A 24,741-nucleotide genomic window follows, 5' to 3' on the forward strand; every position below is an offset into this window, starting at 1 on the left:
CTATTCAGAGTGGGAGGCACCTCATATTAGAGAGTGAGAGTACTCCACGCGGCAAACCCAGCTTTCCCAGAGACCGCAAGGTCTTAGAGACTCCCAGTTATGCTGTAAATTCAACTATTTTCATCTACCTTTTATTGAACTGATTAGCTGATACAGACTCAATCCAGACTAATAATTCAAAAGCTCAAAAATATAAAGTTGAAGAACTAAGCTTCAAAGCAAAGCAAGATGTTTCTTCTACTGAAAAGAGCTAGCTATGATACACCTTTCTAAATTGCCTAACTCTAACAGTGTTGGGCAGTTTAAGAGCTAGCAAGGTGATAGCAGGAAAGGTGGTGTCAGACCCTGTATAACCTGCACTGAAACCTAACAGCTACTCAGTATGTGGTCTCTTCTATTTACTGGCAATGCAAGTAACTGGAGAGTGTTTTTTTTGGAAAGGAGGGAGGCAACCCAGCGAAGCTATCAGTAAGCTTGCCTCGTGACTGGAGCATGACTAGCAAGAGGCATCAAGGTCTGGTGGGATGCTGCTGCTACTTTGATTTACCAGTCACAGGAGATACCATCAGTTCTGGCAGAACAGGCAGAGTCCCACGCATTCCACCCACTCAGATTCTGCCAGGGATCAAATGGCACATGGAAAGTAAACAGCAACTTCGTATAATCCTTACAAATGCACTGTATAAAAGAATTCAGATTTTCAGCCGCCTCCTTTGAGAAGACTGTCTCATTATACAGACGTAATAGCTTCAAAGTGTTTGTTTTAATACCTCTGTTTTCCCAGTACCTACCAACAGCTCTAAGCAACTCAGTAGATATGAATTAGCAAATCATCTAACAAGATATATTAGCAAATTGTCAAAAGCATACCTAGCAACAAACACGAAATCTTTTTTGTCTTTCTAGCTCATCATCCCGAACACGCATGAGGTAATCAAAGCCGAACTGAAACAAACCAGGACTGGGAAACTTCGAAAAACAAGCTTCTTCCACAGCTGGCAACAAACTTGTTCAGGAAAGATATGTAGAAGGAGTTCTTGCCTCCTGAAATACTACCTGCCCTTTGATGCTTTTGCTACAGCCATTGGAGTCAAAGCACAGGCAAGTCAAAATATCCAGCTGAAAAAGCACATAATAAAAAAAAAAAGATCTCAGGTAGCAACTGCTGAGATGGGACCCACTTGTAGCCCTAGATGCCTGACAAAAACATAAGAAGAGATGAAATGCCATTCTTTCCATTTGACATAAAGAGATTATAAAATATACAACCCAAAACCCCACAATAACTACTTTTAAAACAAAATCTTCATGAAAGAGACCAGATCTCCTCAAAGCCTGCTAAACTTCAACTCTTGCCTCTCTGCACTTCACTGCTTTTGAGCAACAAGAAATACAAGACTGTATATACTCTTTGCTTCTTATTTATATTCCCTGGTAACCTAGACAAGTTCTTTGTTCTGTAACAATTGAAATTGCAAGTTAAAGCTTTTTTTTTTTTTTCCCTTTTTTTTTTTTTTTTAAAAAAAAGGCAAGCAAACACTCTCATAATGCTTTATTATGGGGTTGCTTTTGCTCCTTTCCAAGTGTTTTTGGAGTACAGCTGGCTTGACAGATGCTCAAGAGCCTTGGAGACACACAACTCCAGCTCCTACCTAGTACCACAGAGCCAGCCAAAACACATCCCATTGATGACTTAGAGGTTATGGATCCTTACACCAGAGGCTGAAATTTCAAAGTGGGAGACACTGCAGCTTAGTGGCTGGAACCAAGGCCCAGGCACAAGGGCCTAGGCCTAGAGACATGTTCCACTGATAGCTAATCTGAGGTTTTGCCTCCCCGCCTCAGCTCCCCTCTTCAGAGAGCTTTCCTGCCTGACTTTGTGAATATATGGTTTCAAGTAGTCTGGAGAACCCAATGTGATGATTTAAGGGTTCTTGTCACCAATGTAATTAATTTCAATGACAGATTTACAGATTCATTTGACTGCTTTAATATTTGTGTCTTTTTTCTATACAAAGAAAGCCAACCCAGATGCAGAATTGCACAGTTCAGTAGTTCTTCCACACAGGTGTCTTTGACCATGAATTTACTTCTACTTTTATTGCCATAAACAGAACTAACACATGGCTGGGGATGCATACAGTGCATTACCATCTTGCAGTGTTAACATCTGGTTTTAACTCAACAAGGCTCTTTTTGTGCCAGCTGTTTTTTTATATTATTTATTACATTTCATTAAGTTTCATTTATTGTTTTGGGGCACTTATTTGTTCAGCTCTTTCAAGTGGCTTCCTCCAGTTACCTCTTATCTATACAGCATCATCAGTCATGTCAGAGCAGTTCTTGCTAAACCAGCAAGAGTATTTTCTCAGGGCAACATACATTTAACAGGATAACAACAGTGTGAAAATGCTTGATTGAGTTCTGGTTGCATAAAGTACTCAATCACACCTTGATGATAGAATTTTACCTGTATCACTCTTGACTTCGACAGGCCAACCCTACACGATACTATTATCAATTCCTGCCATCCAGACCTTGGGGCCCAGGACACCGCCTTACTGAAGGGACTGTTGCAGGCGAGGTTCTTCCAGACAACTCAGTTGATTTGCAGATGCTGCTACAAAACCCCATTTATTTGAATACCACAATAACCAAAACAACACAAAACCATTTTCATTGCTTCTTGCCCTATGCACTTTTCAGCCAGCATCTACAGCATCAACTTGGAGAAATTTCAGGTCCCTCTTCAGCTTCTTACAGTTTTACTGGCTCCTTCCTAAAGCCTTACTGTTCTTCTTCACAGACACCTTCGATCAAAAATGCATGAGAAAATTCCTGCTCAGCTCTAGCATTCCCTCACATCAGACAATAATTTCAACTCCTGTTTCAACTACCTAGCTCCATAAAAGAGACGGTGTGGTTAGATGGGGTTTTGCAGGGCATATATTGTTTTTGTTTGGGTTTTGTTGTTGGTTTGTGTTTTGGTTTTGTCATTTGGTGTTTTGGCTTTTAATTTTTAAGCATTTGCCTACAAGGACAGTTTTTGTACATTTCAGTGAAATTTAAGTAAAATTGTTAGTGGATAATAACAGTACTCACTACATTACTACTTGCTTGTCTTTGTCTAAATTGTCAACCCAGCAGGACAACATTTCAAATTTGGTTTAAAGAACTGCAGAACCATCTTATCTTCACTGGAAGAGACAGAAGACTTAGCAGAATGAAATGCTAACTTTACATTATAAAATGTCATTGTAATAGCTCAATTCTGTGGTATTCTGAGAAACAGGATAAGGCAAGAGGGCCAGATTATTCCAAAAGACAAATAATTGTTTAAAGGAAAAAATTATTTATTTATTTTAAGGTTCATAATTCCCATGAACATAAAAATCCCTTCCACTACACTCTGGTCAACACAGAATATGTATGTATAGACACTGATCTAGCAGACAGATTTCACAATCACCTTCTGACTCAGGCTTTGGAAGGGAAACATTAAGCAAGAGCAACCAAGACAGTAGGAGAAGTTATAGCCTGTCAGCTAAAAACAACATAATCTTTCCCAAACCACGCAAGAACAAAGCAGTTTCAATAAGTTCCTTACACAGAAAAAGAGCATTTCAGATGCTCCCCAGGGAAGAATGCAGTAGAGGAAGCTGTTGCAGCATGCCTGAATGCCACAGGAAGTGCTCCGCTGAGCACAGACGGAGAAAAACCCGTGAGCGTTCCCAGCTTCTGCAGAGCTGGGGCCAGAGCTGGGAGGAATGCTGAGAACACCCTGGGGAGCCCTCACACTCACACAGCTGGACCCAGATCTGCCTCCCACCTCATCACATGCACGCATGTGGTAGGAAGCAAGTATCCAAATCCCAGCTCTAATCCAGTATCAGTGCTCCCATCTAATACCCTCTCAACCCAGCGGAAGAAAAAAAAAAAAATAGTAATTCATCTGTTTTTTTCCAGTAAGAGTGCTTATACTATCAAAGCTTAAACCAGGGGAAGGCAGAGGTTATGCTCTTTTTCTCTGAGTTCTCTCACCAGAGGCTTCAGTACAGTTTCTGTAACTAGATTCCCCTCCTACAGATCTGGCTGCTGAATCTACCTTGCACACTTTCCCAGGTCTCACTAGGCTTCTGCCTATCGAGCCTGGTTTCAACCAGACATCTGCAGGCCCTGGGCACTGACTCAGCAAGCACCATTTCTGTGAAGAGGCAGCTCACCTAACACTTTCAAGAAAAACATAAGATGTACCAGATCCCTCAACACATAGCACACCCCATATCCTAAAAGCTGACCCCATGCATGCTCCCAAGTCGCTTTTTCAGGGAGCTGAAGAAAGCAACTCTTACATGGAGCTCCCCAGACAGAGGGTTCAATTCAGGCTCAGTTAGTCCTGAGGCACCAGGCATCCACACAAGGCTGGCAGATATGGCACCAGGCCTTCAGGAGCCCTGTGCCCTTCCAGAAAGGTGGCTGAAGGGCAGACCAGATGTGCAGGCCACTGACTCCAGCCCACTCTCCATCACCGTGTCTACATCTGAACACTTCCCATGCTAACTAATTCAACATCCCTACCACCATTTCTAGACTGTCATCCAGCCTTACCTTTATGTCCCCTACAGAATTCAAGGTCTCTCCATGCCCCATGAATTCCCTGAACTGCAAAGTCTCTGCTCCTCATTTAAATACATGATTCACAAGTTAATGTATTTTTTCCTTCTCCCTGCAGCAGATGTTCAAATTTCTCCCATCGTACCCTCTGGACTGTAGTTCAGTTGAGAGGCAATATACCACCAAGTGTTATGGCCAGATGGAGTCTACCAGTTGACACAAATGAAGACCTCAGACACAGTGAAAATAAACAGTACACAGATAGTGCCCCTACACCAACTGTTTCCAAGATGTAGCGATCCTATGTCAGGCTACACCATGATGTCTCTTCAGCTGCTCAGGGGGCCTCAGTCTACCACAGGGTTTGGTGAAAATGCTCAGGCAGCACTTATAGGTTTCTTGGTACTGGAGTGAAAGCTTCCCATGTAACTTTAAGATCCGTTTACTGTATGGTTCAACCTCTTACCAGCGAGTGAAGTTTCTCACACAAAGGAAATGGAAGACCCAGAGAAATCATGCTAAAAATAGCAGAAATGTTGCCCCCCAGAGACACACACTTGGGAACTCTTCCAACTGCATATGCGGACTCCTTGAGAACACTCAAATAACAGATATGGATGTCTTATGCCTGAGAACTAGTGCAAAAAAAACAGCAGGGAGGGAGATCATTTGATGAATTAGCATTCAGACCATAAAACAGAGTTCCAGAGAAAAAACAGGAGTCCATTTACTAAACCTATCAGTTACTGTTCTGTAACTGATCTCTTTCACACCCATATACAGAGTTTCAGAGAACAGCACATGCATTTAATCAGGAAGTATAAGCACTACAGGGGTAACAATGTAAACAGAAATCTGAGAGCTCCAAACCCAAAACTTGATCACTTTGGTCAAGTTTGATAGGAACACATTGTGCCTTGAACATATACTATCTAAGAAGCCTATGGATCAACAGCAGATATTACAAAGCCTGTCTGATACTGAAGACATAAACAGTATCTCCTTTACCCAGCGCTTTCCTGGTTTTGTTCATTTGTTTCCCCATCTCCTCTATACGATTGAGGAAAATGGGATTTGCAGTCTTTTAGGGGAAGGAAATAACAGAAAACCCACTGTCTTAGTAGTAAGGCAAAAGGCAGTGCAGAGTGACATTTATCAGCCAGAAGAGAGCTACCAGAAAAAGAGGCAGCATAATGATTCCACAGTCCCTTCTTTCGAACTTCTGGTAATTTTCCTTTCTTCCAGTCTTCTCCACCCCCATACAGTTTGCTAAGCACACAGGAATTGCTCCCTCTCACCAGATACATCCCACCAAGCACAGACACTGTCAGAACTTTCTTCTTGTTGCCAACATAATTACAGTCAAAGACTGTCCAAAGGCTGTTGCATTCAATTTCACAGTGCTGATCTTGTTAGACAGCCTGCAGTGCCATCCTTTATTCTGCCTCTTGTCCACCCCTGCCTTTTCTATTCACTTTTTAGAAAAGGCTAGTTTAGGCACACTTAGGATCTAGGATGCCACTCATAAGAACAGCTATATTCTGGCAGCTGACACGGAGAGCAGAGGACAATACTCCTAGGAAACAGCTGAGCCTCTGTGGAAAGTAACTCAAGTTTGGGAAAGAAGGGAGAAGTGTAATGAAATACCGAACAGCCCAATCTAAACTCAGAGTTCCTCTGTGCCCTCTCCTCCCAAATCACTGCTCAGAGCACCCAACTGGAGTTTGACTACACATCCTCCAGCTAACACCACACTCCCTCTGTGCATGCACACAACAGTCTTCTAAAACCTCACAAGAGGTTGTTATGTTAGGATCACAAGTACAAAAAGCCCCTCTCCCAAACCTCTGGATTAGATTTTTTTCACCAGTACCCAGGGATTTCAAAATTACTAAAACACATGTTTGAGACCTAGCACTGCCAAGAAATAGATTTTCATTCTCCCAAAGGGTTACCCAGAGACAACCCTTAAAACAGGTCCTCAGTTCTTAAACTGATGCTACAACGGTGCAAAAGGCTGAACACCATTATACTGTGTCAACTCCCACCAAAAGTAAAGGTGACTACCCAAGAAGTGGAAACAGAATTTGATGTCTGGAAAACTAGGGTGTTCCTCAAAAACCAGACCCACTGCTCTTGTTCATTCTCTTTTTCTTGGTATCTTGCCTGAAGACAAAGAGGGCAAAGGCCTCCCAAGCACTGCAGAAAAGTCACCTGGATTATGATACTGGAGTTTTTTCTCCCCATTTTTCTTCCCAGTTGATATGGCTTCATTAATAAGATGGGTGGGGGTGTCTGTCTTGTATTAAATGCCATGATCTACTTTCACAGCCCTGCCCCCACAACCATCAGAACTTAAAGCCATGAACACAAATCACAGCAACCTAGTTATTGCATATCAAAGCTGTCACTGTCACTCATTCTCAGGGTGGAAAAGACAATCAGACAGTTGACATTTGCTCTTTAGCTCACAGGGTAAACAGAAACCAAGTCACAGCATCTTTTCCGCTGCTCTGGAAGGACACTGATCCCACACTACCCTGCAACAGCCACACTGCCAGACCTTAGCGTCCCTTCTGCAGTAACACTACAGGGAAGAGCAAGCTACCCAACTGTTTTCCTTTTAATAGCTGTGCTTTTTGAAGTTATGCCTTCCTGCTCCTCTTAAACACTTCATCAGCAATGAAAATCACCCCAGTGTGTAGAACACACTCCAACAAGAGCGTTCCTCCACAGAGACAGTCTGTGATCATATACCTTCTTATTCAGGGGCACGTACCTCTGCCAATTACAGAAACTGCTTGCACTGGAAAGCAAAAACATATTTGAAACTCCATATTAACACAGCTAAAGTAGTTTGAAAGTAAGAAGCTGTCCTTACGTGGCAGGTAGAACTACATGGACTATTATTATGTGTTCTGAAGACCACTGCTTGGAAACTTCTAATCCCAGTCTAGCACATTTACTGGCAACAGATTTCCAGACTAGACTCTGCAAAAAGCTCCTGGAAAAGTAGTCTTTCCATAATGCTCCATTCTGAGAGAAGGCTGTGTGACTCCAGGTACAAAATCAGGACTTAAGGAACTCGGCACTCCTTGATAAAAATGGTTTAAAACATTAAAAAAAGAAAAAAAAAATGCTTACAGCAATGGGAACATAATGTAGAAATCATCTTGAGTAATCAAAGGCTACTAGGTTGAAGGGAGTTCCTGGCTAGAAGTGCAAAATACCTGCACAGACAGAACTGTGTTGCAGACAAGGAGATTTGCAGGGCTGCAGTAGCTCACAGAACAGGAAGGATGGTTTGGCAAGAGGTGCTCCTAGGACAAAATGAACAGCTACTTTTGTCCTACAGCATCTGTACTCGCTCCAGTCAGGGGACATGCTTGCTCCATGGTTAAGAACCTGATGAGACTGACTAAAACACAGTATGTTGCTTTCAAACACTCCTCTTGACTTGACAAAAAGGGTCACTAGTAAAACCACAAAAAACTGCCTCAGGATTGCTGCATAAAACTGCTTTATTCAGTACACTATTTTCTAATAAATCATGCCCTAGGTTAGCCCTCGCACTGGGGCTCATGCTAATGCTAAAGGTAAGAGAAGAGCCTGTTGCTGCTGGGCAAACTCAGAACACAGAAGCATCTTTCCAGGTAGAATTGCAGCTAGAGAACTAAACTTCCCTCCATCAGTATTCAGGGTCCAACTGGCTCTGGCAATGTGTATGTTTTCATCACAGAATTGAACAAACTGGAAATACAAAGCTCTCTTGTACTGCTGGTAGACTTTTAGTACAGATAATTAGTATTGTCTGGGGGTACGTACCCACCAAGAGGAAATGAAAAGGCATATGGCTCTACCTTGCCTTCCTGAAATAACTCAGAATGGGCTGCCACCACTGCAAATTGTTTAAGGGAATGGATTCGTACCTTCTTCCAAATACTGCCTCAATCTGCTTACTAGTCAAGTAACCTGTGGAGAAAGCTAGCTTCAGTCTCTCTCCATGGATTTCCCCAATGTTACTCAGCCGCTCTGTTACTCAAGAGTAATCTCATGTTATTTATTCAGTTGTCATGGGAATTTTGCAGGTCTCCTTCAGTACTGTATTGCCCGCAAATTTAAGCAGCAGGATACTAAACCCCTCTTTCAGACTGTTAAACACACTGGGCAAAATTTTCAGCAGTGTGTGCATGACTTGAGACATCCTCTCCCAACCAATTACCAGTGGGACACAAGCACTTTGGAAAATTTCACTTGATGGTAAATGTATCTGACAGAGACATCCCACCAGATATCTTCCCTAATTTAAAGAAGATGTAATTCCATTTTTCCTTGCTATTTACTTGCTTAGCTGCCAAATCACTTTATAAAGCCCAGTTTAAGCTGACAAAAGAGCAAACAATTTAGTGGAAACTAAACTATACCATCAGGAAGTGAAGAATTTCTGACACAAGTTTTATTATACAAAGATCCTTTTCTGGCATTCTGCCCCATCTCCTTTCTCCCACCTCATGCACTCTTTTTGTTTGCTACACTGAATCCCATTACTCTGTTCAGTCATTTCCCCTCCATATTTGTCTCTATTTTATGCTGACAGGAACAAAAGAAACTTTATTTTGCGAATCTATCTGAAAGCCAGTATCTCTCTCACTTCCCTGCATTTAGAATCGTGTCTTCTTGCGCTGGTTTCTCCCCTTCCAGTACATCAGAGGCATATTTATTCAGTTCTCTTAACATCTACAGACACAAATCACATATAACAGGGGATATGGCAGTTAAGTTCTTACTCACGTCTTCAATCATTTTTACTGAATTGCCTCTTCTTCTTTTAAAATTTGCAGTCTTGTTAAAAGTACATTTGAAAAAACCCACAAGTTTGCTACTAGCTATTTCCAAGTAATTAAATTCATTAATCCAAACAGGGAGCAAGGGAAATAAAACTACTTTATCCTTCATGCTTTTTCCCCTTCCTCTTACTCCATAATAATTATTATAAATGCTCTTATTCCACTAAATATTATGACCAGCACTTACACATTCTATTTTTTTCTGCCCTTATCTTTCTCTTGCAAGCCTTAAAACAGTAATTGCCTTGAAATTGGAAAGAATGACAGAGTTTCCCCCCACAGTAAACCTAAAATTCAATCAACCCCTCAGAAACCAGGTTGTTTCCTGAATTCTTTAGTTTCTAGTTCACAGTATTCAGATTTACAGTTTTACTTTTTCTTCAGCCTGCTTCCACAATATCACTAAACACTTCCTTCCTATCATCACTACAAAAAAAAAAGGTGTTTCTAAAAGAGGATGCAGGAACTCACACATCCCTAAAACAGCCACAAAGATGCACAGTAGCTAAGTTTAACTGCAAATTCAAAAGCAAAGTCACTGCGCAACTAGAGCTGGTTGCACAGTGACTAGCTTCCCAAGGAGACAGCTAGCAGATTTGCACAGATGTGTCTGCTGGTGCATTTCCAGAAACAGAAAAGGGGAGAGGACAAGACAGAGTGATCACAGTGACTCTGCCACCCTGTGCTTTCTGTCCAGCTCACCTGAGGCATAGGGCACCCAAAAGCTCCACCTCTGCTGAGTTCAGGTTCAATTGAGCATCTAATGTTTAAGATACTCATTTCATCCTTGCTGAAGTTTATAGACAGATGTGTGCTCTACAGAAATAAGGAGATTAGAACAGGCCTGGAGACTGATAAGAGTTAGAAATATGCTGAACAAGCTCAGATACCTTGTCAGCAGCCACCACGCTCCTGGAAGGCCTCCCCCAATCCCTGTTTTCACACAGAGAAGTTAAATGCGTCCCTTCCTCAGCACACCAAGTACCCTGCACCGTGTTCACAGAGGAAACTGTACTTCTGCTTCTCCTTGATGCCGTGAGAGACAACTTACCTACGGCCCAGGCCTGCCACCTCTCTCGGGAAGAGCTTTGCAGTTCTTCCGCCAGCCTGCGGCTGCCTGCCCCTGTGCAGGAGCCCTGACCCACGGCAGGCAGCCCGGCCCACGGCTGCTCCCAGCAGTGCCCAGAGCAAGGGACGGCCCTGACACCAGCCAGCTCTGCTTTGCAGAACCACTTGGTGAACGATGCCCTGTGTGAACACGGAGGAGAAGTCCTTATGGGCACACGCAAAGATCAAGGCCTGTGAACACGTCAACATACGCACATAATAGCAGCTCTTCAAAACACACCTCTCCCTTCTTATTCAACAGTTCACTACACACAGTACTAGTAATACTGCACAGGACAAGGCTTCAGGCAACCACCAGCATTTTCTGCTACATGCCTTCCAACCACGCTCACACAGTCAAGCCAAGGGGCTCACTCCTATTTTGGACACTGTGGGTCAGCTACCAACTTTAGAGCCCATACATGGTTTAAGATGTTGCACAAAGTACTCTTGCCTCTCTCTGGTAGGCAAAGACAGCAATTCCCTTTGTTCTCTTTCCCCAGGGACCAGATGACCAACCTACCTGGCCTAACCCACCATTTCTACAGCTAATGAAACTGCAGAGGAGACGGTAACCGCAAGGATTTTCCACTAGATCCCAGCATCTGTAGGGGCTTAACTCAAGTTTCCAGAACAAGCAACACTGGAAAGAGAAAGTGAACCTAGTGAAAAACACAGATCAACTGAATATTGATCCAAGGTGAAGGTAATGCAGCAGAATTGCAAGATCCAAGAGTTAAGTTTCACTAGAGGAATCTGTGTTTTTAAACAAGATCTTATAAAAATATGATCATTTTTTCCCAAGGAACTGCCCTGAAATTCTGGGCCTGGGCACATAACATTTTTTTTGGTACCACAAGAGATGTAGAAGGCAGACAATAAATAGGATGTGTATGCCATCCATGTCCTTTGGTTGAAATACACAAACTAACATAATTACCTTAACTTCTTCCTGTAAGCATGACTTCAGGATACCTCTCTAGCATACAGCTGTGATCCCAACACAGATCCTTTAATTTACGTTTTCTATTAGTAAACTCTCAGTCACTCCAAATCAGCAAGAAACAATGCTTCCGTAACAACTTCACATCTGTCAGCCCACAGTTAAATATTAATAAACAACCAGCTTCCTCGCAACATCAACAACCTGCTTTTAACATGGTGTAGCCACCTTCACCAACTCTTCAGGATCCATGAGCAAGGGGGGGAAAAAAAAAAAACAAACAAGCAGAGATAGCCAGAAAGCAGCTTTCTAAGTAACAGCCCAAATATCCTCCGCTCAGAATGTGAGGGCTGTGGTAATCCCCTTTTTGAAATGCTAATGTCATTACAACCATAGCACCAGAAGACAAGCGGTAGGGCCTGGGTGACAGAGCCTCTGCTGTGCCCTTACACAGATGATTTAAGCCGGGCCTTTTGTAACTCTCCTCCCCAAAACTCCCCGCCCGGCATCATGCTTGACAGGAGCTGCAGCTGCCATCCGACCCTCCTGAGGAGCAGGGGTGGAAAGATCAAGCTGATGAATTCGTGCGTGCGGGGTGGGGGCCCGGGGCGCAGCAGCCGTACGCCATGGCCTTGTGTCCTCCAAACGCGCACGCGAGGACAAAGATGGGCTTGGGGAAGACTTGAAAAAAGACAAAGCAAAAGGTCCCCAACTGCTCTCTTGCTACTGCTAAACAATTGCATGACAGTAAAAATCATTACAGCTGGTCATTCAGCTGAGCACAACAGATACTGGTATAGAAGAGCACGGCTCAAAGAAACTAATCAACATAAATACATCTATCCTCACAACCCCAGGAACCAGCTCAGCCTCCGGGAGAAATCCCTCCCACAGAGGAGGCTACTCCAAAGGGATGGGGAGCAGTCAACTTCCCTGCAAAAGCAACTGGAACTTGTTGCTGTGGGGAGATTGGAGACCAGACCAGGCACCACAAGTTTCATCCTGCCACCATGCAATACGTAGCAACTGAGAGATGGTTACCAGAGGGCTTTCTAGTTTTGTTTGCAATTTAGTGTTCAATTTTCATTGCCTCCTTCAGTCAGGAAATCACCAAGGAAGACCAACTTCAAGAAATGATTCTGTTTGAAATACTACAGGATTTGTTGCAATAATAAAAAAAAGTATTTCCTGTAACTTACCATTTCCTACCATCTCCCAGAGAGCCTCCCACTACCAGGAAAAAGGGAGACCACCACCACAATGGCTGAGCAGTTAACCAAGCTAAGTTTTACACCAGGTGAAATACAGGTTAACTGGAAAAACAAGCTACAAACTGAAACAACATTTGCCACTCACAAACACTGCTGTGTTTACAGTGATTCCCACTTCACTGTGAGATTGGGTGAAGCTACCCTAACACCACAGGAATAATACATAAGAGCCCCAAATCCCTTTGCCAGAAAAAAAAAAAAAAAAAAAAAAAAAAAGAACAATTTCACCTTGAAAGTTCAGTCATTCCACTGCTGCTTAGATGTTTGGACTCCTACCTATAGAGAAGTATCTGCATTTAATGAGTAGGCCAGCCCCTATTGCCACAGAAAGAAGAAAGACAACAGACTGCTCTGTAAAGGGAGATGTGTCTGGTTTTGTTTGTGCAGGATGCATACTGGCAAGCAGCTTTGAAATGCTGCCATGAAAAAGTAATTTGTAAATGAAAACCACAAAAGATTCAGGTCTGCAAGTACCCTCCCTTGGTGCTACTAACCAACCAATGTCAGGACAAAAATTTCCTCCATTTAAAGCAACTAATTAAGTTAAGAGTTCAGCGAACGGAAACAGACTTCGTGATAGATGCTTCCCTGCTGTCAGAGGATGCGGATTCAGAACAGGCATTATTTTTTATCCTCTCAAATCCCTCCACGACACCTGATGTGGCCAAGCATGAAATACTCCTGACCTGCCTTAGACAAGTGGCAGGTGGCCAGAGGTATGAGGTAAAACAGTTAAGTCTTTGCTCATCCTGACTGTAGTCAGAGAATGAATCTCCTCACAACACCCCTAATTAGCAGCTTCCACCAGTCTCTCTTGGTTTTAGTAACAACAAGAATCATGAATGCTAAAAGCTGACCTACCTGTGTACCGGATGACAGACTGCAACGTCCCTTTTCTCCCATGCAGTCATACCACTGACTACCCATGGACTCAACTCTTACATGGTATCAGCTCATGACTGGAAAGAGCGGGTTAAAGTGGAACTAAACATGACCAAGGCAACACTGACAGAAAAAAATAAAGGAAAAAAAACCTAAACCAAACCAAATAGTGCTCTGAAAAGGTGCTCCAGCCCTGAGGAGCCTCCACAGCTGGAGGCACATCTCAAGAGGCAATCAGTTCTCCAGGGTGCGAAGAAGCAGCAGAACTTCTCACAAGGACTAACCTCTTCCAGCACAGCACCTACACTGCACTTCAAGAGTGCTCACCCACCAGAGCCATTGCCTCACACCAGCAGACAGTGATCTGGTCCCCACTGCAGGCATCTCCTCTCCCATACGGCAGAAGTGTGCTAACAGTGCCTGACTGCCAGTCCCTGATCTGCCTCAGACCAAACACACTATTTGTTTCACTACTGCTTCAGTGACACAAAATTGAACAAGGATCCTGTACCAAGGGAACACTCAGCTCTCTCAGCACTGTACATCTCCCCCAACTATTTCAACAGTAGAGTCTAGCTTACTAAATGCCATGGAGGAATCAGCCACCATGAAAGCACAAACTGTCAACTTAAAAATAGCATTTGAAGTAGTTGAGAAGTAAATGCAAATTAAGAGATTCAAAATGGGAAGGCCCAAAGGTTAAAATTATGCTAGCTCAAGGACATCACATTTCTACGTCACAGCAAGACTTATTTCTGCCTTGGGATACTGGCAATAACATTTGCAACAAGACTAGCTTGTTGGGGAAAGATAAAGAAGTGGGGGACTGAAAGAATACAATTGGAAAAACAAACTTGCCATCTTCCTGGATTTCACTAAGACTTGCACTCAAAAGCAATCTCATCACAGTTTGTGCCTCTGTCCCCCTCCTCTCCTTCCTTTAATCTTATTCTCCCCTGATACTCATTCACCTTCAATCTACTCTACCACCTTCCTACAAATCTCCATTTCCTTCTCATCCTTTTCTATGCCTGAACGGTCTCCAGATAGCTCTGCTTCCTTCAAAATATTCTAGTTCTACCTAAACCAGAAAAATTTCACCTGTTGTCTCAGCAGCTGACACCTCTGCTGAAAAAGAAGCAGAAGAAAATGCAAAGTTGCCTAAGCAACAAAATTGGTAAGATCACAAAACAGTTTTATTATTTCTGATGGATAGCTTTATGGGTGCCTGAGGGTATCTGACAAAACTTGTTATACACCATGTTGGTCTTTTTCTCAGGACATAGAAATGTTCCTTCAAGACAGAAAAGCAGCAGCAGACTCTGGGTTTCTAGTTGTGACTCTGCATGTGTCAGGCCTACCATGTTTCTTCCCTGTCTGTGGGTTGAAAACTCAAGACAGCATTCTCTAGATGTGCTTATCTCACTCTACAGCAAGGCAGCATTTTCCAAATCAGACGTGCTTCTCCCTTTTACTGACGAAGTAGAAGATGTATCTCAAAAGCAGCAGCAATGTTTCTTTCTGCTCGAACAAGTAAGATTTTACCCACCAAATTAAGACAACTGGCTAGAGCTAAAATGCCGAGACCGCAAGATTTAAAGATGCTCTTCTGTTACCATACTGTTCAATTCTTTGGCTTCTACTTCCCCTGAAATGCTTCTTGTCACACCAAGTGGATAAATGCATTTGTCCTTGCATTCATGGCATTGGCTCTATAGAGAAAGAACACAGGAGGTATCTCCATCCAGCACCAGCCAGGCCAAGGTACACAAGCAGTGAGGCAGCATCCGCACCAACTCTTGCAATTAGACAGTCTTCTCAGCACAGGAACTCCAGAAGTTCTTCTCCCCCTTCCATAATAAAAGGATCACTGTACTAGGCTGGGCCAAAAAGCTCATTTTATTCTTCAACAGTTTAACAACAAGCCCCCTCTAGCACAATCCAACTAGCATATCCTGTAACTCATTTAAGCAGCCCCATACCTAAGGGTTTACTTAAATCCCTTCAACAACATCTGGAAGCAAGCAATTCGCAGGTCCTCCAGTACAATGCTGCAGAAGCAGAGCCTCAGGGGAATTCCTGCTTGCAGAGAAAGATGAACACTCCCCAGAGGTTTCAGTTCATTAAAAGGAAAATGTTTTTTTAGATGCAGATCAGTGCATACAGATAAGCAGGTACAACCTCTTGAGACAATGCCATAATCCTGTCACTGCATTCCAATTACTCTCATGAAGGTATAAGCATTTTTGAGCTTGCTGTTCAAGTGCCTCCAGCACCCTAGCAGCTTGTCACCAGCAGTGTTTTAGCAACTTTCATCTAGACACAGATTGCTGGGTTTAACACGGGGCCTTGCCAGATTCAGCCACAAAAGCTGAAGACTTGACAGTCTACAGCTACCCACCTTGCCCTACCATTTGTTTCCCCTTTATCACCCATGTAAGTATGCTGAGAACATATCTACTCCACAGCTTTACATACCACACACCAGCTATTCCAGCAGCATTTGCAGTAACAGCCCAGGCTGAAGTTTGCCACAGTTTCAGAGCAAATTTACTACTTGTTCTGCCTTCCCTGCTGCAGTCAGTAATAGCAGGCAGCATAAACAGGAGGTGGTAACTGCTTGTGCTGCTATAGTTAAACATAAGAGCTGGAGAAGCAGTGGCAGACATGGGTTGCAGAGATGAAAACCATTCAACATATCCAAAAAACATCTCAGCTGTAGTAGTAACCCATTTAGGACTCAAAAGAGACAGAAGCAGCAAAGGAATTGTCAAATGGCACATGGCCTTAGCAAGCAAGCTTTCTTCTGTCCTGCAGTCAGGACTTTAGGAACAAACCCAAACTCTTTGCAAGAGTTGGCTCAAGTAGATAAAGAGGAAAGACTCAGCGATAGAAGGAAGCTGCATAAGATGACAGACAAGTCTGTATCTTCAACCTAGTGGGCAGCAGTCATCAAGCAACACCAGGATGGTGATGAGTCAGAACACAGACTGAAGTTCACAAATACTTTCTCTGGAAGAATAAACCACATCATCAGTGCCCCTTCCTGATTCTGTCTACAAAGAAGCTCCTACCAGTTTCCATCTTTCTCATTCTAGCCCAAGAGCTGAGCTGGACCAGACAATTCTTGAGTTATCTCCTAAAGCAGCTTATTTTCTTGCTAGCAACCATTATCAAGAATTGAAAGCCCCTTAATATTAGATATGCATGATACCAGTCTTGCCGGGAGTAAAATTCAGGCACTGGATAAAAATCCAGGATTCAGAGGATTCCATCAACTCTTCTCCCATCTCCCACTCTCTGAGGACCAAAATCTGGTAGGTGGTAAAACTCCCCTCTCACACCTTTAAATAATTCATTATGAATCCATTCCCCTTGGACTCTGTTTCTGTTGTTGGGGGTTTTTTTGTTGTTTTGTTTGTTTGTTTGTTTGTTTTGTTTTGGGGTTTTGGTTTTTTTTTTTTTTGAGGAGAGGGGAAAGCTCAGATTAAACAGATCAAATTTCAGAGTTCAACAAAGATTTACATAAAATTTTATATATTTAGAACAGATACAGAAGCCAAATATGTTTCCCAATTCCTCCCAAGATTACGTACATCCATAACATGCACACAAGAAAAATTTTAGACTTTTTCTGAGCACAGGAAATGAAAAGCTGGAGTATCCAGTGGAATATACCCAGAGTCATGCTCTGTGATGAGATGTTCACTTTCCTTGATTAAAGGAAACAAAAGGGGATTGCCTCAGCTTGCCCTCCCTGTCCTCTCAATACTCTCTGGCAGCCTCTCAAAACTCTCACAAGCAGCATCTCTCTCTGCATTTAAATGAATTATTTATTCTATTTGTTTTTTCTTGAGTCATTTGAAGTTAAATGCTCTAGAAGGCAGAGATCCCTTTAAGCACAGTGAAACATGAAACTGATCTCCCTCTCTCAAACTGAGAGCAGTCATCCTTCCCAAATACAAGGGGCAAAAATGGAAATGGGGCATACGGATGGATCTCAGCCTATCCAACACAACACAAGTATAACGGGAATCCTAGCTCACAGTCACTTACGTTAACCAGTAAAACATCACACTCATTTCTCATAGTACAGCAGTGAATTTAAGTCTACTCACATGCAGGTCCTTTGGATTTGCTGAGCCAACCTAGGACAGACAAAAGGAAAATTCAGGATTACTATTACACTTGCTTTAATTCATTCTTCAGCCATTAGAACTGGTTAAAATTAAACAAGTTGTATGGCTTCTTGAGATCCCTATTACTCCCTCCAAGCCAGTTGCTTAAATAGCACTGCCTGGATCAGTGTAGTAACAGTGTGAATATTACTATTTGAATAGTCTAAGGTCTGGACCATCTATATCTGCTTCCCAGCCAGCTTTGCAGCCAGGCCATTATTCTGCAGCTCCTCACTATGCTCTTCCATACCACTCTGCTCTTACTGAGCTCTCCAAAGGGACTGGAAAGATGAATTGCACCCGCAACTGCTCCCCCTTCTCTCCAGAGAACTACACACTTCTTACAGCTAACCTTATAATTTCTCCAAACCCACACTTACATGAAGCATACAGGTTAGAATCAAAATCCTCTGTTCATGCACAACACCTCCCCACATTTCTGTCCAGCCATCTAATGTTATAGTGTCCTTGTTTTTATGACCATTGAATTCGTCCCTAGCTGTATAAATGCCTTTCTTTCAGCTGCATAATCAGAGACAAAGGAAACCTCTGCTTTGCACAGATTCCCAAAGAACAGGAACAAGTCTGAATCTGCTCAGTGACTGCAGTGCACTCTAACAAGCTGCTCTATGTAATTCAAACAAATACCAGTGGTCTCCAAGAGCTTCTGTGCAGAATAACCTTGGCACTGAAAAGACCTTAGACCAGCAAGCAGCAGATTGGCTGCATTTGCGTCAGAGACAACACACAGGAATGAAGTAGTTTCAGTACATTCAAGCTCAATTTATCATTTTAATGTCAATCCTAAAAATTAAAGAGCTAGCTTTATAGCATTTCACACATGATCAGTCAACAAAAATTAGGCTGTGTCTAAATCTAAATGGACTTAGATTCACCCAGCCTGCATTATTATTAATTTTTAAATGTTAATATGTAAACTCTCTCCTTTATGGGTACTGATATTTACTTAACTCTGGGTGTTCGACACTTTTACCAACACCTTTACTTGCATTTCTCAGGACCAGGTGATGCTATTATCAATAATGAAATGCCCAACCCATGTTTTGACAGGTTTCTGACAGAGCCGGTTATGAAACCAAGAGAGATTACACCATTTGGAACACAAATGATAGGAAGCTTTCAGAGTATTTTAGAGACTACATGTTAAAATTTAATGAACGACTTATTCTGATCCACTGTTATCCTTCCAAAAATAGCCTGGCCAGACAGCAGGACCACTGTGAATGAGATATAAACACAAGGCCTTTGAGAGCTTGGGAATAACCTTAAGGGCCAGTGGTGGGATGGAGGAGGGGTACGGAAATCACAACAAGAAGAAAAGAATGGAGAAGCGTTACCTACAAAAAAGAAAGCAAAATGGTTGTTATTGCTCCTCTCCAACACTTCAAAAATTCCCCATCTCCACCTACTAAGCACCCCAGCTCTTCTCTACATTCCAGATGAAACCTCAAAGCAAACAGAAAAGACAAAGAAACGAGCCTCAGCATTTCAGGTCCTTGTTTTCCAAGTTTCCTTGCCTGCTCATTCCTCCACTGTTTCCCCCAAATAATCTTGAAGAACTTGCCAGATGGGCAAAAAAAGGCACAACAGTGATAAAGCTCCAAAAATATTTCTGAACAGAACTGAAGTTTCTGTAAATCCTCCCCTTCTGATATAGCTTCGTTGCTTGCCCATCACCAAATGCTGCGTTTGTTTTGTGTTAAAATACACACAGCGGTTATTTTTATATTCATGGATATCTTCCTGTGAAAAGGGAACAGTTTTCCCAAATTCTGCAGTGTGCTGAGTGACTAAGCAACTTATCATACTCATCTCATGGCACTCCAGGATATTTGAATAGATTGCTTGAGACAAAGTGCTGAAGATTTTTCTTAAAAATTCATGCATAAATAAAATCAATTTATTACCAGAGGACAGACCAGATGCTTGCTGACTGGAAATGAGTCTGCCCTCTGCATTAACCACGTGGCAAAGAGAACACATTCCTGCCCAGAACATGAATATATCTCTAAGCCTTCTGGAACTCAAGCAATAGAATTTCTAAACAGCAAAATTATTGCAATACAATATATATTATATGGTTTTAAACATACGAATCACAGGCTCTGCTTTCTCACTCAGAGCTGAGCCAGTCATTGTCTCCATGCTTGTCTGTCTTTTTGAGAACATTCTTCAGCTTTTGTAACAACTGTGAGCAAGTCACACTGGCCCTGCATTCAAGATAAGCATTGCCACCTGGAGATTTAATACAATCTCTTGCCTCATGTTAACATTGCTTTGCTCTGCCTGCTCTATATGATTTTTCTATATACAGTAATAAAGTGAGGATGGTGGGGTGGTTGGGGGACAAGGATGAGGGAAAGATGATTTTCCAAGCGCCTCGCCAATATTCTTTGTTTCTCCATCTGGCTCTCCGCTCCTCGGCTGACTTGCTCATTAATGTTACTCATGGCTGGCGTGCTGCTGCAGGTGCAGCTCTCCGGGCCCATGACGCATGGCAGAGCACCCCCATCCCTCCCAGCAACTGGCAGTTGGGTTGCTACCTCCCAGTCACAGAAAACCTGCACGTGGAAGTTGCTCCTCAGCAAGCTCTTCCCCTCCCTCAGGATTTTCTCCCCTGCATGTACTGCCCTCTGCTATGGTCTTGGGCTCCCCTCCTCCATATTCACTCACTTTCTCACTTCCCTTGCAGGAAATGGCTCATGTCTAGCCACTATAATCCTATTTAGCTGATGATATGCATTGATCAGTTTACCACAGCTGGTTTCAGGTCCTGAAGCAAAAGGAACACAGAAAGGGAAATAATGCAGAACCACTCCCTGGTCTCCTGACATGCTTAACCAGTGCTTTTCCTAACATGACCGGATGCCTCAAAAATGATATTAAAATGGCTTGCCCGTATTGTGGCTGCTTTTCCCCATCCAGCAGCCCTGTGCAGCACAAGGCATTTGCATACTGATTACAGACTCAATTGAAGGTGCTGCAGTGTGTAATGGGAGTTTCAGATAGGGATGTCACACTCCAGCCCCAGGCTGAGAGGCATATCTGACAGGCCTACTTCTGAAATGAGGCAGTGACATTATCACCAATAACAGCAAGACTGGAAAAAAAAAACAAGCATAGACCACATCCAAAGAGACCTTGTCCCTTTCCCACTCTCACTATCTGTTCTTGCGAACTTGTCACTCTCACATGTGTCCCCCCACCCCCTCTTTACCTACAAAACCAAAATCAGGCCAGGAAGACAAACAAGTCTGGGATATCTGATTTCAGCAGCCTCTCCCTTCCAACACAAAGGGCTAGAAATACTAAAAGGAGATCAACAACTCCTCCAGCAGTTTCCAGCACCAGCAGACTTTTCCATACAAGATCATGTTGCCTTTGAGTGCATCTGGCATCTAACATTTATTCTGCTCTACCACACAGAGGCCAATTCAAGCTTCACTGATGCTGAGGAGTCTTGGTCCTGAGACATTTTCAGGTGCCATGATATGTCAAATAAATAGGACTTTTTAGCCTTATGTTGAGAACTGAGGTTTTGTTTTCAGAGGCAAGCTATTGTTCTACATTGCAACAGTTGCTGAAGTAAAACCTATGTGCTGTTTTGGGACTAACCTGCTTCAAAGTTCTGTGCAAGAGCACATTAAGTTATTCCTTCCATTCCATCCCACTTACAATCAAGTGTCTCCCTACAAACAAAAACTACATCATGGCTGGCCTGAGAGAAAAGACACATTTCGGGTTATACTTTGTAAACAAGCATATACTTCACATCCTGTATTACCTTGTATCTGGTACATTTTCTTGTTCCAACTCATTTCTAAAAGGCAGGTTCTCTCATCTCTGCTGACATTTTACATATCATTCCATTGCACTGCTATTTACGTTATTCATAATATTTATCCAAAAGATAAACATCACGAAGTTAGAAAGGGGCAAGGGAAAAACTCAAGCTGACAAAAGGATCTATAAAGGGGTGCAGTTAGCAGGTGCTGAGGTGTCAGAAGATAACACACAAGGAAAACACTGAACAAATTCATCAGCTGCACAAAGACCTGAAGACAGCCTGTGCTTCCAAAACTACTTCGCATGAGCAGTTGCTACAGGGCATATAGATAAAGACTGTCTACATGAGAATCTCACTCAACCAAAACTGTGGTCCATGCTCTTGAGATGGTCCAAGTGTCTCCAGCTGCAGTGAATAGATGAGAATGGAGGAGAAATATGCTGGGGGAATCAAAACTGACAGGGTAAAGGACAAGCACTTACTTAGTAATATGCAAGACTTGTTCCATTCAGACACTGCCCTCTGCTTAACAAGTAATAATTGAATTCTTCCAGTGAGTACCGAAAGATGTGTACAAATACATCAATCACCAGCTTCCCCATAAAAACCTAAAGCCACCTCCATAATTATGCACCCTTCTCCCTGCAGCATATGCAGAGGTTTCACTTACCTGTGGCCTGTGCTTCCACGATAAAGGTACCAAAGATAACTAGCAGAAGAAATAACCCATGGCTAGTCGAGGCAAGAGACGATCCTGTGTTGCTCTTTGGTGCTACCATTCCATGGCACATCTTTTACCCACCAAAGTTTCTTTTTAAAAAATTCCCGAAAGATCTGGTTGATCAGGAGCACCTCGGTCTACAAAAACAAAGACAAAGAAATAAACAGTAAGTGTTGAGCCAAGCACCTACAACATCTGAGGAGAGAAGGGAAAGGGGAAATTCAGAAACAAACGAGCGATCTTTTGCATATTCTAGCATTTAGGAATCGTACCAAGTATTCACAGTTCAGAAGGTAATAGGAGCAGAAAAGGCAATCTTCTGCATAGGAAATATTAAAAGGAGCTGCATTATAGAGAGACCAGAACTTTTCACTAATCCTCTAAATATTTCAGGTGTGAAGACTGCCTAGTTTACAATTAATTTTAGGTTTTCCTTTCAAGACAGCCCCAGAGGATATAGCATCTGGAGAATTTGTTTCAAAATAACTTTAAGAGATCCAGCCTTGCTACACCCCCACCACCTTTCAGAACGTCTCTGAGACACAGCAGACTGTACTAGACAACTAGGATAAATAAATCAAATGCTTCTTCAGCCACCTGAAGAGGCACAGCAAACCTGACAGCCAGCCGGCAGGCAGGCAAACACACGCTTATGAGGAGGAATGTAAAACAGCTTGCAAACCTCAGGTATAATGTTCTGACAGTATAGAACACAGCAATTAAAATTGCAGGATGTGACACTGCTCATAGCTGAGGACTGAGCAATTGAGCCATAGCCTATCAAGCACTGTCACAGCAAAAACAGACTTGTACATAAACATACAAAGTGCACCTGGGGAATCAAGAAAACAAAGTTGAGCCCTTATTTTTAATGAAGGAAAAAGACTTGCAGAATATATATCCCATCAACCTAGTATGGTTTTAACCTGCAAGACCTCTAATGGTAACTTCGGACCTGGATGAATAACCATGTCATGCGTAACTGCGATGCTCACAAAAAAGTTAGGACTAAAAATCTGCATGTACTGGTTTTACAAAGGAGGAAGGAAAAAACTGGGATAAAGACAACTGAATGAGTGGCATTAAAAAAAAACAAACAAAACACTCAAAAAATCAAAACACAAACAAACCAAAAAACATACACATACCATCCCCATACGCTGCTCTCCCCAACACCACATGGAGACACATTTCAACACTTCTATCGTGCAATTCCTTACACAAATATCTGAAGCTCTCAAGGAAAAAACACGTTTGCAAAATTTAATGTTTCTTTACACTTGATCACAGGAATGTTTTTAATTTTGAGGGAAACCCCACTCAGCCACAGCTTCTTCGGTTAAATGGATATTTATACTGAAGGGGGATTTTTTTTTTTTTTTTGGCCATGTTTCCCATACAAACTCAAAACTGCTGGGTAACTCCAAACAAATTTGATAGGTGCAGAGGCAGGTATTAGTACTCTTCTGTACCTTGTGAGAACAGATGGGACCTGGTTTATTGCTCCTGCTACTAGGGAAGGCAATATGACTTTCAGATCCATAAGTACTTCTGAGAAAAAGTCAACATGCCAGCACTGACCAGAGAAACACACGACCCAAACAGCCACAACTCATATTTCCAATTACTCAGGCAGAAAAAGAAGCTGCAATATGGGAGGAAATATGTAGATTTGTCATTAATCCTGTAAGTCAAACTCGTGAAAAGAGGGTTTCCTTAGTTCCATGTCACTACTTTGCTCATATATATGTCACAAAAGAGCTATACTTTAAAATCTGGATCTTTCGAGTCAATTAGTCTCTACCAAAGAAGAATTCTTTGTCTGTATACACCCCCACCTTGAAATGTCATTTCAAGATGACATTTAAACTGCCATGTGGCAAATCTGGAGCTGATGCTACAATAAACTCTGTGTCTGCCCCTTTTGTTTCTTGCTTCATTCGGAGAGGGATGGAGAAAAGTGAAGCTATCCCACTCTAAGTCTGTAGTACAGTCTATAGATTTCTCATGTCTTTAACAGACAAGGAGCCAATGCTTTGTTCACCAAACTTCTACCATGCAAAAAGGAAAGGATGCTGCCACTCACCTGCTAGAATTCCTTCAGCACCAATTAAGATCATGGAACAAAAAAATCCTCTTCTGTGAAGAAAGCCAAGCCAGCTAGTCTGTACATCTGCCACTTCCTCTCAAGTCAGATCTCTCACATGGATTTTAAGTTCATATTCAATTGGAAGAGGCCAGCATCTGGCCTATACTCCAGGCCAACAGCTGGCTGCTTTCTTCTCAGTCACAGCTCTACAATGAATTACAGCTCTGAAAAGTAATGCACCATCTTCAGCAAATGGCCCTTCTGATTAGATCAAGACAGGT

At 42.5% G+C, this 24,741-nt stretch overlaps 1 protein-coding gene across 8 annotated transcripts in view; it reads right to left on the reverse strand.

Moving 5' to 3' along the window:
• The window catches only part of SUSD6 (sushi domain containing 6), a 98,823-nt gene that overhangs the window by 25,499 nt on the left and 48,583 nt on the right, over positions 1 to 24,741 (reverse strand). For 5 of the 8 annotated variants that reach the window (XM_042790576.1, XM_042790575.1, XM_042790577.1 and 2 more), the window contains 2 exons: positions 22,321 to 22,508; positions 17,783 to 17,812 (listed from right to left, as the gene is read on the reverse strand). In XM_042790576.1, coding sequence (XP_042646510.1) covers positions 17,783 to 17,812; positions 22,321 to 22,441 — 151 coding nt within the window. In that variant the 5' untranslated portion in view covers positions 22,442 to 22,508. Of the gene's footprint in view, positions 1 to 17,782; positions 17,813 to 22,320; positions 22,509 to 22,643; positions 22,715 to 24,457; positions 24,574 to 24,741 lie in introns of those variants that run through there. The other 3 variants (XM_032984587.2, XM_009966119.3, XM_042790579.1) reach the window with 3 other exon arrangements.

The sequence above is a fragment of the Tyto alba genome, unplaced genomic scaffold (genome assembly GCF_018691265.1).
Source record: "Tyto alba isolate M040663 unplaced genomic scaffold, T.alba_DEE_v4.0 Super-Scaffold_18, whole genome shotgun sequence".
Lineage (NCBI taxonomy): Eukaryota > Metazoa > Chordata > Aves > Strigiformes > Tytonidae > Tyto > Tyto alba.